This window comes from Miniopterus natalensis, chromosome 11 (assembly GCF_054644295.1).
Source record: "Miniopterus natalensis isolate mMinNat1 chromosome 11, mMinNat1.hap1, whole genome shotgun sequence".
In the NCBI taxonomy this organism is placed as follows: Eukaryota; Metazoa; Chordata; class Mammalia; order Chiroptera; family Miniopteridae; genus Miniopterus; species Miniopterus natalensis.
In genome coordinates this window covers 36,441,089-36,455,899 of record NC_142091.1, presented here as the reverse complement: position 1 = coordinate 36,455,899, position 14,811 = coordinate 36,441,089, and the positions used below count along the sequence as shown (strand labels likewise).

At 39.8% G+C, this 14,811-nt stretch overlaps 1 protein-coding gene across 1 annotated transcript in view; it reads right to left on the bottom strand.

The window, feature by feature from the left end:
* Positions 1–14,811, bottom strand: part of PAK1 (p21 (RAC1) activated kinase 1) — a 51,006-nt gene that overhangs the window by 15,883 nt on the left and 20,312 nt on the right. Inside the window, exons 5-8 of the mRNA XM_087821643.1 lie at positions 12,512–12,628; positions 9,662–9,836; positions 7,472–7,535; positions 4,243–4,291 (exon numbers count right to left, since the gene is read on the bottom strand). Coding sequence (XP_087677769.1) covers positions 4,243–4,291; positions 7,472–7,535; positions 9,662–9,836; positions 12,512–12,628 — 405 coding nt within the window. The remainder of the gene's footprint in view (positions 1–4,242; positions 4,292–7,471; positions 7,536–9,661; positions 9,837–12,511; positions 12,629–14,811) is intronic.

The window sequence follows — 14,811 nt, the reverse complement described above, 5'->3', positions numbered from 1 at the left end:
CTACTGAATCAGAAACTCCGTATTTTCATAAACTCTCCAGGAGATTCTTTTTTTTTCTTTTTTATATATTTATTGATTTCAGAGAGAGGGGGGAGAGAAAGAGAGATAAACATCAATGATGAGAGTCACTGATAAGCTGCCTCCTGCACGCCCCAGACTGGGGATGGAGCCCGCAACCCAGGCACGTGCCTTGACCAGGAATCAAACCATGATCTCCTCGATCCTAGGCCTATGCTCAACAGCTGAGCCACGCCTGGCCAGGCCTCCAGGAGATTCTGATATATACCAAAGTTGGAGAATCAAATTGCTACTAAATAGTTATATTAAAAAAAAACAAAAAACTTTTAAGACAGTCACAGTATAAAAGAGGTGTGCTATAACAAAAGTCCATACAAAGTGCTACAGAAATACATGTGGAAATGTAGAGAGGCCTTCAGAAAGGGTGAAATGACTTTTGAACTTGGTATGGAAAGACAAATCAGAGTGGACCAGGTACTTGTGTATAAAAAAAGATATTGACAGGCTTTTTGTCTATAGAAATAAATCAGTTTCCACATAAAACAAATAGAAGGTATACGTTAGTTTCCAAGGCACTTTTGTATCCATCTTTTCTGTGTCAGGTACTATCTAAGGTATTCTCAAGTTTATTTCATTTAATCCTCAGAGATACTGAATTCGGCATTACTACTGACCCTTTCTGACAGATAAGGAAATTGTGATTCAGAGAGGATATCTGACTTGCATACATATGTCTGAAGGGCAACACACTAATCTGAAGACATACTATATTAAATATAGTAAGCCCTTATAACACATGTTAAGATTTGGAGCCATAGGAATGCCTTTGGAGTTCCCCAGGCCATCTTGAAGGATGGGACAGTACTTATGAACCTCACAGAAGTCACTGCTGGCAGCAGAAAGAACAGAGGCAGGCAGAGGATAACATAGAGGCAGTGGCAGGACACCAGGGATCGTTTGTAATAGCTACTATGGCCTAGGCTACATGCCCTTCACCGAATCAGATCCCTCCTATTCACGCCAGCAGATAGTGCTCCTATAACAGAAAAGGAACCGGACTTGAACTCTGATGACCTAAGCTCTAGGGCTGAGTCTGCCACTTACTGAACTTGACCAATCACAAGCTCTCTAAGCCTCCGTCCCCCCACCAATACACTGAGGAAAATAATACCAACTCTGACTCCCTTGCTCACAGGTTTGTTCTGAGGACTAAATGAGATAGTGGCCAATGTGTTACTCATATACAAAAAGACATTTAAATAATAAAGGCAACAATGGAAATGTTAATCATAGTAATGACTGCATTTGATAAGTACCCGGCACAGAGCAGCAAGAATGACAACATCAACGGGAACAGCAGCAAAAACCAACCACCCTCCCACTTCTACTGTTTATTGAATGTCTACTGTGTACTAGGCACCATGTTAGGTGATCTAATTACATTATCTCAGTAAAACCTAACAACAACCCTGCCAAGTAAAAATCATTATCTCCATTTTCAGGTAAGAAAATTGAGGCTTAAGACTTACAAGAAAATTGCCTAAAGTCATAATCAATGCCCACAGGGCCATATGACTCCAAAGCCTCGTCTAGTCTGTTCTATTCGATGTATTCCCTCTAGAAAAATGGGCTTGAAAAATAATTGTTGAGCGTAGGCCTAGGATCCAGGAGATTGGGGTTCGCTTCCCGGTCAGGGCACATGCCCGGGTTGCGGGCTAGGCAGCCGATCAATGACTCTCTAATCATTGATGTTTCTATCTCTCTCTCTCCCTCTCCTTTCCTCTCTCTGAAATCAATAAAGATATAAAAAAATAATAATAATTGTTGAATCCGTCACTGGAGGACTTCCCAGCACTAACATGCTAATCTCCCTATAGGTGACAAACAATAGCTCTGTTCTTCCCAGCTGGATAGCCCCCAATAAACACTCACTCACAGTCTGAGAGTATCTTGCCAACTCCACTAAAGATTTATACTCCCTGGGGCAGGAAATGAGGCCTTCCTGACCACACTGCATTAGCCACCCTAATGGACTCGCTTCCATTCATAGTTTTATAACCACAAGGCAGGCACATAGTTAAGTCAAGTTTCTGTATCCTGTGGCCAGCTTCTCACACATGCAGCCTCCAGGCCTTCCAGGAACTGCCCACCATGAGCCTGCCTCCCATTAAGGGTTATAAGTCCCAGGAGGCCAGAAACATGACAAGGGGCCCTAGTGTCTAACCTGAGCTCTGCGGTGGCCAAAGCACAGGTTTAGGTTTTAGAATCAAAAGTTTCTAACCCAGTCCTTGCTAACTGTACAACCCTATAAAAGTTAAATTCCCTGAGCCTCAAATTCCTCATCAGTAAAAAGGAAATACTATTACCTACCTCACAGAGTTCTTTTTAGGACTGGTATAACCCCTCTTTTCTATCTCTGCCTCCAATTTACCATATTTAAAATTGGCACAATTATTTTAACACAGGTTCCTGTTAGCACTATAATACTTTGACATGGACACAATGGAAAGTGCGGTCTCTCGCATTTATATATGATTTGGGGGGCAGGAGTGTCAAACCATTTTATTGAGGGCCTTTGGGAGAGGGTGGATGGGCTGGGAGGACAATGAGTTCCACCATCCTCAGCCAGCCCCGATCTTCCCACCTTCACGGCAACAGAAAAGCTATTTAGACAGTGTTTTAACGTCTTAGTGTTTGCATGGCATTGAATCTCTCACATAGTTCTTCTTAGCACTAGGTGTGGCATAAAGCAAATGTTCAGTAAAGGCTATATAGAATAAATATGTAGAAATAAAACTTAATATGTAATTCTTAGTTTATGATATATTTTCACATGCATTGCTTTACTGAATTCTTTCAACACTTGTGTGAGGTACGGATGTATATCTTATAAATAAATTAAAGTCAGGCTCAGAGAGGTCAAATGACTTGCCCAAGGTTCTATAAGTAGCTAAAGGTAAACATTTAAGTTGTTAAAATCTTACCTCAAAGAACAATTAATAAATCCTTAACCATAATGACGATATTTTTTTTAAAGTTGACTCACCCTCTACGGAGCCTCAATATTTGGCTTAGACCCTTGTAAAAGACTCCCGATAGTGCAGTGAGAGATATCCTGTCCCTGTGAACCATGATGACTTCTCCACTGTACCAGAGGATTTCAACCACCAAATGATATAAGCAGTTCCTAGTAGCCTTCCTCAGAGGAGCCCAACTCTATTTTCATTGGAATAAGAGGTATCTCTCTCATCCCCTGAGCCCCAGTACTCTTTGACCTATGAACATGCCCAGGCAGCTCCATCCACTGCCCACCTGCCATCATTCCTGCTCTGTAACCAAAGAGAAGAATGCACGAGAGCGGGGTGGAGAGGGTCAATGGAGGGGGGAGGAAGGGACCATCTGTAATACTTTCAACAATAAAGATAAATTTAAAATTTATATATATATAAAAATATATATATACATATATATATAATATGCAAGGAAACCCCAAGTATTCGATATTCCCTTCATGGCTTCCTTCTGCTGAAGACAAGATCTTGGTCAGCAGGCCTTGGCAGTAAGGTGAGAGTTCTCCCAGATTAATGAAATGAGAAAAACAAAGAGGTGCTTCCAAATGAGGGCTTCAATGGCTACTAAAGTTCTGGGCACAGAGCAATGGAAGGACAACTGGATTATGAGTCAAGAAACCTGTTTAAATATCTTCTGTATTAGATTTCTCTCCCAAGCACCAAACTTGTATAAACAATTATTCACTTGGCAGTTCCACAAAATCACTCAGGCAGCATCCAACTTCTTGAAACCTATAGTTCCAACTTTTTTTCATTTTCCTTAATTAATATCAGTTACTCGTGAGTCATCTTCACATTTAGTCAATCACCAAATTCTGTCAAATCTACCTAAGTGCCTCTCAAATCCATCCACTTCTCCGCTTGTTACGATGCTACCACCTTAGTCCAAACCGTCACCTCCCACCTGAAGTTACATAATAACCTCCGGACTCAGCTGTTCCATTCTTCTCTCCTCCAGTCTGTTCTCTACACTGTAGCCACAGTGACTTTTTCTAAAATCTGTAGTCTCACACTGTTACTCTTCTGTTTGGTCCTAACCTGCTATAGTAAGAAACTAAAATTGTCCCTACCGAGCTAAGAAGGGTTAAAATTTAACCAAAAATAAAAAGAAACAGTAGAGCTGAAGGAGCAGTAGTTGATAGTAGATACTCACCTCCTGTCCTGTGGCTACATCCATTGCAGTGTACACAGTGCCTGAAGCACTGAAAAACAGGTAGGGGGGAGCGGGGAAAAAAACATAGGTATTAAGTGAAGTGATATTTGTCAAATGCAGCTGTACACACAATCTGGTAATGCAAGTATTAATAATAACAGCAGCAAAAGTACTCATCCCCACTGCCCACCTCTACCTGCTCATATTTGAGACGCAGTATGAATTAGTAAAGAGAATACAGGCTCTAGTATCTGAGTTCTAATCTGAAACTTCTACCTAGTATCTACTAGATATATAATCTTGAGCAAGTTATTCTCTGAGCTTCACTTTCCTCATTTGCAAAGTGAAGATAAGAGTGTATAAGAGAATTTAAATCAATTATTTATGCTATCAAGAGAACATGTGAATTTTATTTTGCAGTTGGTATTATAAAACAGGTTTGTATTTTTCATTTTTTTCAAACATAAAATATTAAATATGCTTTTCAAATACATATGCTCCCAGAAAATTTGATATTTGTACCCCTCACTATATATACATTTATATATATACATACATACACACACATACACACACACACTCTGACACACAAAGAAAATAAGAGTGAGAGGGAGGGAAAGAAATACTAGGAATAATGCTAGGAAAGTAATCATGTCTACCCTAAATAATTAAAACCTCATTTTGTGCCTATAACCATGAACCCTGTATATTTGTAGGTGATGATATGCAACAATATTTGTAACTTTACATGTCACATGTCAGATATGTAAAATGCAATTTGAAAAAATTTAATTCCATGTATGAAAAAAAAAAGCATTCTATAAACCCTGAGATTATGCTTCCCAGGGAAGTCAGGACAATTCAGGGAGAAAAGTCATTTGTAAGTTTGCCTTGGAGCTAGAAATTATGGTCACCAGCTTCCTAACCACCACTCTTTAGTTGGGACCCCAGCTATATGCCAAAAAAACTGTGATCATAAGATACGGGCTATCACATAAGGATTGGCTTATTTGTATTGGCAGTTGTTTCCCCACTGACTGATCGATCATCCTAACTCTAGCCATCACCTGTCACAAAGCTGGTGTCTAACTTTCCCTGCCCATCCTACTAGATGCACCATTCTTAAAAGGCCTTGGGGAATGGACATTTTGGGGCTATATCTCTGTGATTACAGAAGTCTAGAAAGCTACTCAGGCTCACTGGTTAGCACTTGATCATTTCTACCTTGAATACACACATGATTAGACATGAACTTTGGAGCAAAAAAAAAAAATCTTCAGGCCTTAAAGGGAAGAATAAGCAAAGCTTGTAGTAGCACTAATTCATTATAATTATGTGACATTTGTTTTTTTTTAAATCATGGAATGTGACAGCATCAGCATAGGTGATTAATATTTCATTCCTCCCTTACACTAACAAGACCTGTCAAATAAGCAAGGAAACCACATTTTATAGACTTTGCCTATTTAAGGACCTCACACATCTGAATTAAAAGAAAGTCAGAAGTTTTGCACGTGAAAGGCCCAGAATCTACAATTTCTCTTCCTTAAATTTATGGATGAAGAAACTGAAGTCCAGAGATGGGACCTGACTTGCCTACACTTGTTTGTGTACCTTTCTGCTACATTCTCAATAATGTAATTAGCTAAAGGAAATGCCATATCAGATTACCCTTACTTTCTTCTCAAATGTTAACTACCTTATACCAGTTCAGACTCATGAAAGCATGTCTGGTAGCAAAAACACTCCACCAGGAAAAAAAATGAGATTCACGCAAGTCCAGGGTTGTCTTAAAGATTAAACAATAGATGCAAATAACAAATTTAAGCTGTAGAATGCTATACAAATAAAACATCAGTATATTATACAATACTGTGTCTTATTTTCAGAAAACTTTGTGACTTCATTAGCAACATTTTCATTCAACTAACAATGAGAGCTTTCTATAAGCCAGATACTTTTTTTTTCAGTTTCTTTTTAATTTTAGCTATTTCTGTAGGTCTGTAGAAATCTCATTATTTTCCTTTTTCATATAGAAATATAACTTACCTAAAGTAATTTGTACAAATCGTAAGTGAACAAGTTGATGATTTTTCAATATGTATACACCCATGTATTCACCACCAACATCACCCTTTAAAGTTCCTTCATGGCCCTTGCCCAACCAACATCCCACTCTCAGATGCAATAATTTTCCTGGCTTCTATTGCCTGTTCTTGAACTTCATATAAATAAAATCATAGAGTATCTGTTCATTTATGTCTGGCTTCTTTTGCTCAAAATAATAGCCACTTTTAAGACATCACAGTATACAGCTGACCCTTGAACAACACAGGGGCACTGACCTCCTGCATAGTCAAAAATCTATGTATAACTTTTGACTCCTCAAAAACGTAACTACTAATAGCCTACTTTTGACCAGAAGCTTTACCAATAACACAGTCAATTAACACATATTTTGCCCGTTATATGTGTTATATACTATATTCTTACAATAAAGTAAGCTAGAGAAAACAAAATGTTAAGAAAATCATAAGGAAGAGAAAATACATGAACAGTATTTATTGAAAAAATTGTATGTAAGTGGACCTATGCAGTTCAAACTTGTGTTGTCCAAGGGTCAACTGCGTTATATTTTTCTTTGTTTGACTATCCCCTACTGCAGACATGAGGTCTTTGAAGGTACAGACTGTGTCTGATTTGTTGCTATAGTCCCAGTGCCTACCACATAACAGGACTCAATTAAGATTTGCTGAGTTCAGTACACTCAGGGCAGCATACAAGATGCAGAAAAGGAACCAGAGAGCAGAAGACATAAATTCTGCCACCCACCTAGAAAAACAGATCCCATTACACTAGCAGAAGGCTCTGCAGTTCAGTGTCTTCCATTTCATATTGGTACTGATAGATCTCAGTACCAGGTAAATAGGGTTAATACGGAAAAGCAGAGCTGTAATTTCAGAAGCATGTTTTATGCTAAGAAAATAAATGGTTTTTCAATTCTCACTAAAGGGATATTTTTAGCAACATGGTCAGCTAATGACATATCTCTCCTATTAAGCATAATTCTGCTGAACCTGAAGTCAGCCTAACATAACACCTTCAGATGGGTGAGGGCTGAAGTGGAAAAAACAAGGTTTATGAGAGGCAAAACAAAAGCAAAATCACATACACTAGTACACATGATTTTAAGTCATTTCTCCAGAGAAAAAAAAATGTGCCTACTAACCCTTGTCCAATCTTCTCAAACCGTGTATATTTCTTCTTAGGATCACCAACACTCACTATGCTCCCTTTAAAAGAAGAGAGACCATGAATCATTTTTTTCCCAAATCAAGATACAAAACAGGTCCCATGTTTCCCCAAACCCTGGAGTTGGCAAATGTACCTCCAATACCCAGAAACCATACTAAGGAGTCCTTAGCTTCCCCCGTACGTTCCATCCAAAAGTTTCATCTCCTTACGCTTTTATTCATAGTAATCTATTCCATTTCTAAACTCCTAACAGCCACTTATTCATTTTAAATTCATTCATTCAATAAACACTTATTCATTTAATATGTTCCTTCCTATGTGCTAAGCCCTATGTTGAGTGCTAGGAATAAAGAGATATATGAGGCAGATAAGACTGTGCTCTCGGAAGCTCAAGTTCATGGAGGAGACAGACAAGCATAAAGTTCCATGAAAGTATAATGATGATTGTGCTAGACAGCCAGGGGGTACAGAAAGAGGAACAAATACAGATTGGACAGGCTTCAGATAGGAAGTGATATCCCAACTGATACAGGGTACGTAGGAGTTAGTCAGGGAGAGAAGCTAAGAAGCAGTTACAGCAAGAAGTACATCAATCAACTGCAAAGACAAAGAGGTATGAGAGAGTTCAGCGGGTTTCATGATTTGCATTCTAGAGATGGTGAAACTGAGGCCCACAGAAAGGAAGATATTTCCTCCTAAGGTCACACAGCAATTTGGTGTCAGGGCTAAGATAAGTTTGGTTTTCAGTCTCCCAGTCCAAAGTGCTTTCTGGTAATACCGATTACTAAGATTTGGTACTTTTCATATACATATATATCATATCTCATTTGATGTACAGAGGAGACAGGTATTAACATCTCCATTTAAAAGATAAGAAAAAAGAGGCCCGGAGAACAGTAGGAAATTGCCCAAGTCCCAATTCTGTGGCAGGGCTGGGGCCTCAACCCAAGTGTCCTTAGCTACCACGGCAGTCTGCTTTCCATAATTCTAAGTATTAATTTTTTTTCAAAATCTGGTTCAGGCTACATATAGGAGCAAAAAGATGACTAAGTAAGTGGCTTTTCTTATTTCATCATTTCATAAGGGCTCTGCGAAATTTTTAAGAGAGTGATTTTTTTTTAAAGAAGTCAAACAAGAATTATACGGAAGAAATTGAGAGCTGCTAAGCTAGAGAACCAGAAACCTCAGCCTTTGAAAGTAAGGCCACCTCACAGATTTGGCCAAATCGGTCACATCACATCCTCTTTAGAAGTAAACAGGTACAAAGAATAAACCAAAGTCCCTGCCAAATGATTTTTTTCAAGCCCATAGACCCACACTGTTCTTCCTTCTAACATAAACTCTCTTGCAGTTTACTAGAGCACGAAACAAGCTAGATCCCCACTTATGTCCGTTAAAGAAAATAAAATCTTAGCTTCCACCTGAGAGCAAGAGGCAGCCTGCTCTAATTACAGGAGCGTTAAGTCATACTCTAACCCCAGCCCTGTCACTTTCTGGCTGTGTGATTTTGGGGCAAGGTATTTAGCATTCCTGAGCCTCAAATACCTTAACTGCAAAAAAAAAAAAAAAAATGAGGATTATAATGTGTGTCTTCATAAGGCTAATATGAGGGGTAAATGGGGAAAAAAAATCAAGAAAATACCTTGCTTGTCATTTGGTATATAGCACAAGCCCACAAAATGTTAGTTTCCCTTCCCTCTTTTCCTACAACCAAGATGGCAGATCTGTCTTCTCCTAGGTCAATGGCAAACATACAAATAATATTTTAAAAAAATCAATCACAGCACTCTTTCCCACGAGGTATAGACAAGGCCTCAGTCTTTCTCAATACAACATTACAGACTATTCACTAGATAAAAGCCATTTATCATCTCCATAACCCATGCCTAGGTTGAGAGATGCCTCGATCTTGAAGTGAGCTACCCACACTCTCTCTCATCACATTCCCACCCTAATGTGGTACCCAATCAGGGCTAGTGAGACAGGGGAGGTGGGAACAAGGGCAGGGTGAGGAGCAGCACAGTTTGTGGCTAAGATATCAAGCCTAGCTAGCCAGCCACATACAGCAAGCCTAGGACCGAGATCTTCATAGCAACAAAAGTCTGTCTTTGTGCTCGACCAATCACACGGCGGAGGAAGGTTCAGAAAGCTACAAAGTGCTTACGTAATTTCTCCAAGATCTCTTCATCAGACATTTTAGGCTTCTTCTTCTGCTTCTCAGTATTCCGGGTCAGAGCATCTGGAGGAGTGGTATTGCTCTCGGTAGGCGAAATGGGAGATGTAGCCACGTCCCGAGTTGGAGTGACAGGAAGCGGTTCGATCACAGACCGCGTGTATACCTGCGTTGTTGGTACAAGAATTTGACAAGGCCAGCCTCTGTTAGCATAGGGAAGCTCAGGAGCCTCTCCTAAATGTGTGTTAGAACATCCACAGAAGAACAAATTCCAACAAATGCATCCCTTCTCCCAGGTCAAAATCTATGTTCCTCCTCCTCTGTGCCAGGCCCGTCCTCTGTGGCTGGACTGGACTTCCTTGCTCTCAAGGGGTTAGTGAGAGTCTGAACACTGAAGATATTCAATACAGGTGGGGCAACTCTCAACAGAAATGACTTAAAGGAGTTTCTATCCTTGGATGGAAATCCCCTTCATCTCAAAATTCTATTCTTTCCCAAGCTGAAATGAATATACTGCGTTTGCACTACTATTACAACACATTATCTTCTTTTCAGTTACTCCCTCTTTAAATCCTGAACCCTTGCAGAGAAGGAACTACAATTGTCCTTCTTGAAGGGGCAGTAGGGTGTAGTCATTTGCGCCACAGACTCTAGAACCTGACTGCCTGGGCTTAATCCCAACTCTTATTTTTACCATTTGTATGACCTTAGGCAGGTTACTTAGCTCCTCTGTGCTTCAGTTTCCTCATCTGTAAAATGGTGATACTAATGATACCTATTTTATGGGGTTGTTGTAGTAATAATCAATGTGTGAAATGATTGAAATCATGCCCAACTGATATTGAGCCTTTAACATTTTGCTATTTCTGTTTCCTATTCACTTAACACACATTTACTGAGAATCTACTCTTTGCCTCACTGTACAAAATGCTGCCCCATCCTCTTGTGAATCAAGTCTTGTGAGAAAGTTATAACTACAAGGCAGAAAGGGATAACTGTCATCTAAAAATAAGCAAACTACATGCTACTGAAGTTCAGATAAGTTATACTCCCTTACCCTAGAAGGTCCTTTGAGGCATTTATCAGATTTTTTTCATAAAAATACCACAACTATCTTTTGGCTAGTCTATAAGCTCTATGAAGACAGTGAATGTGTCATTCCTCCCTGAGTTCTTGTATCTAACCAGTTGTGTAATAAAAAGCATGCATTTAGATAAATGTTTGATGAATCAATGAATAAATAAATGGGATTCATCAGCTGGATCTTGAAGGATAGACAGGATTTTAATAGGAGAGAACTTAAGTCAAGACAGTGAGATCAGAGACTAGAGCTTCTTTCTTGACTATACCAGCATAATGTCGTTCTAATTTTCTACTCTTATACCTATAGACAAAGGGTCTCCCTGTCACCTAAGGCTGTATTTTCATGCCTTGTCTTTCTTCTTCAATTCTCCTGACATGGCTCCTTGAGGGTACAAACCCTGCCTTTTCCTTCTCAAATAGTCTCCTTCTTTGGCTTCCAGCACAGACCTGCCCACACAAAAAGGCCACTGTGCTATGGTGGAAAGGAACCTGGACTTAGAATAAAATACCTGCTTTCAATCCTGGCTCTATTGCTTATTGGGAGACTTTAGGTAGACCAATTTACCTCTCCAAATCTCAATCTCTTTTTCTATAAATTAGGAACTAACAGTGCCTTTTTAGAAAGGAATGCTATGAAGGTCAGATTTATTGATTTGTTCATCCATTACTTAATGCTTTTCTGATACCTGCCAAGAACTATATTAAGCACTGTAAATATATATATATATTTCCTCTACTTTTGAGGAGTTCATGATTTAGTAGGGGGAAAATTTTTTTTAAATGCACATGCCAGCAAAACAAAAAAGGCCATAGCAATGTAAGGTATCTTGACAACTCTCCAATTTTGAAGCTCATTTTCCTTAAGGTGACTTTGGGACCTACAGAAAAGGGTGATTCCATGGATTCTGTTTATAAGTCCTCATCCTAAAAGGTCATCTAATCCCCCTGAATGTCCTCCCCAGCATCCCCCACAGTCAGTCAACCAACTTCTGCTTAAACACCTCCCTAATCGAAGGTAGCTGTTTTTTGTATTATCACAGAGTTTAAGCCTTAGATCGTTCTTTCATTACAAAGCTCTTGTCATAATAAAAAGCCCAAGTAAAAAAAACACTAGCAGAATATCATCTGATGATAGGTCAGTGCTCACTTATGCTAAATCAAGTAAAAGGCATGGGGCTCATATTGTGCAAAGTGAGAGTAGGACTGTGGCTATTCTGAGATGGAAGAACCCCCAAGGAAGTTAAATAAAAATCACTGCCAATATCCGGCATCCGGATATCCAGCATATTAATAGCACTAATGTATTTATCGGCTCTCTTGGGTCTTTCAGTATCATCAATGATGTTCCAAGAGACTGAACGCTGCACATTTAACAGAGAAGGAGATCTGCAGCCGGCTAATTTGTTGCTTCCCGGGAGAATGGAATAATTTATGTTAGTCCTGCACTAAGTAACATTAATTCTGTATATCTTCCTGTCTGTGGAGAACAGACTAAGTAAATGAGGGCTGGGTTGGTATAAACACCAATTATTTAGGACACTTTAGGACTACCTGCAAACCCTTGATGAATATGTATGTATTCGACTTACCGTCTTTAATCATAAAGTACCTTTCAATCAAGTTGGTTCAGTGATCTCACCAACTCCAAAATCTAATGACCACCACCAGACTATGAAACCTCTAGGCCTCGAGTATCAACCCCTCTCCCTCTCCAAACTCCAGTAAACCACAAGGCTGTCCACGTCCCCAAAGACTCACAGATTTTGTGTGCTCTGGGCGTGGAGCAATCACTGGAGGTGGGGTAGCATCATCATCATCATCTTCATCTTCTGAAACTGGTGGTACTGCAGGGGTCTCAGACACAGTCTTCACATTCTGTACAGCGGAGAAAAAGCCAGATTCATCAGGTCCAGCTGACATGGAACTTAAGTTACCAGAATCGAAATCTCCCCACCCCTCCCCAAAGAAACCCCATCCTGACACCCCTTCTGAAACCCACATCAGCCTTTGAGCTCTCCATCTTTGCGTAGCCAGTCAGGAACTCAGTCGGCTTCCCTCTCTTTTAGTTACCACTATCCGTTCAGTCTTTCTCCCATCCAAAGCTAATTTATGGATTGGGAAGCCAGCTTACAGCTTTTCTACCTGCCTTCCCCAATACACACCCTGAAGACAAGTTTTAGTTCCTTCTTATTCTATAAAGTTTACTCTCCACACTGAACAGGTAATAAAATACTAAATGTAGGGAAGGGATCAAAAGTTTGAAATTTTACCAAGTTCATCATTATAATTCCTTACTCCTTTCTCATATGGTTAGTGGAAGCGCAGACAGGCTCTTGCCTCTCATTTTCCTTTTTTACCAAAACTTACTTACACACTCATTATGTCCTCGGGTACCTCAACCTGAAGATACAGAACACCCAGAGCCCCTTGTCTCAAGAGAACAATGAGTTTCTCCCTAGACTGGCTACTCTCCATTTCACTAAGCTTTGCCCGGTCCGGAATGAACCTCACTAACACAACTAACTGGATCTGCTATAATATCAGCAACTTGATTTTCACACGCAAACTGTAACAAAGCTGGGCCAAGAGTGGCAGGTTTGGGGCGAGTCCAGGTAACACTATCATACCGTTACTGTTTATAACACAGATTCGAGAGACAAAGTAGCTCCAAAACATGAGATGTTTGATAGAGATTAAATGATTACAGCACAGGACCAGAGAGGCAATAGAGATATTTTAATATATATGGATATAATTCAACAGTTTCAGATATTTTCAGAGCACCTACTTTGTGCTCAGTAAGATACTGTGATGGATACTGTTGACATAAAGATACAAAGATGAAAAAGGTGGTCGGCCCATGGCCTAAAGCAGCTCATCATCTGATCTACGTAGGAGACAGAGGGTGAGTTTCCTTCTGCCTGCCACTTGGGGCCTCTAGGGGACACTAGGGAGCCAGAATGACCGGGGATAAGTGGAAAAACTTACCTAGTGGAATACTAGACTAGAGCTACTGCTGCTGTGTGGCAAGCTGGCCTCTACCACATTTGACATACTAAGGTAAGGAAAACTGGCAATCTCATAGATTTTTAGCAGGACCTCTGGTGCTGGGCATAACTTAAAAACTGACAGTGTCAGGCATACGTAAGCAATGAGCTTCAGTGGCCACAGGCAATGAATTGATCCTTTGGTCTCAAGTTTCATCACTTAAGGAATGTAGAGGAAAAGTAGTGATATAATCATAATAGGTCACTTTCAGTTCTAAAATCCACTAGAGGTTCTTTCTCTGTCAAAGTATATATTTTGATATTTTTCTGCTCTAATTTCTTTTCTCTCCACTATTCCTCTCAACAACATTTAACTAGGAACCCAAAATGGTAATTAAGATAACTCGGCTGCTTCTTCACCATAGGGTTGTGGCCTTGGGGCGTCCTGATGTATACTGTTAACTCTAGGTTTGTTTGCTCCCTGCAACTTGGTAGAGAAGGCGATTTCATCATCTTCCTTAGCAACACATTCTGTGTTCCTAGGTGATAGCTTTGGGCAGAAGTACTAACAACCACCAGAATCAAAAGATATGGGTTTTTGTCCCAAATTTGTATTTCCTATCCCTGAGTCCTTGAGCAACGCTGTCCTATGCTAAGCCACAAGTTTCTCATCTCTAAAATGGAGATAATGACAGCAGCTCCCTGCCTCCCTCAGAGGGCCACGAGGAGGGTATAGGGACACTTTGTAAGTGGTAAGGAGCTAGAAAGAGGTAAAGAATCAATTAAATTATCATTATGTCTAATCACCACAAATCTCTGTTTGTGATTTCAACACATTCATTCATTCGCTGGGTACCAGGTTCTCTTCTATAGTTTGGGGCTATCTTGAAGAAAAAAATTAAGTCCCTGGTCTATGGCTTACATTTTATAAGAGGAAACAGTCAAAATTAACCAACATGTTAGGTAGCAGTAATAAGATAAACTATGAGAGTAGGGACTGGTTGGGAGTAGAGAACTATTACTTTAGACAGAATACTTATGGAAAGGCCTCTCTAATGAGAAGTCATATAA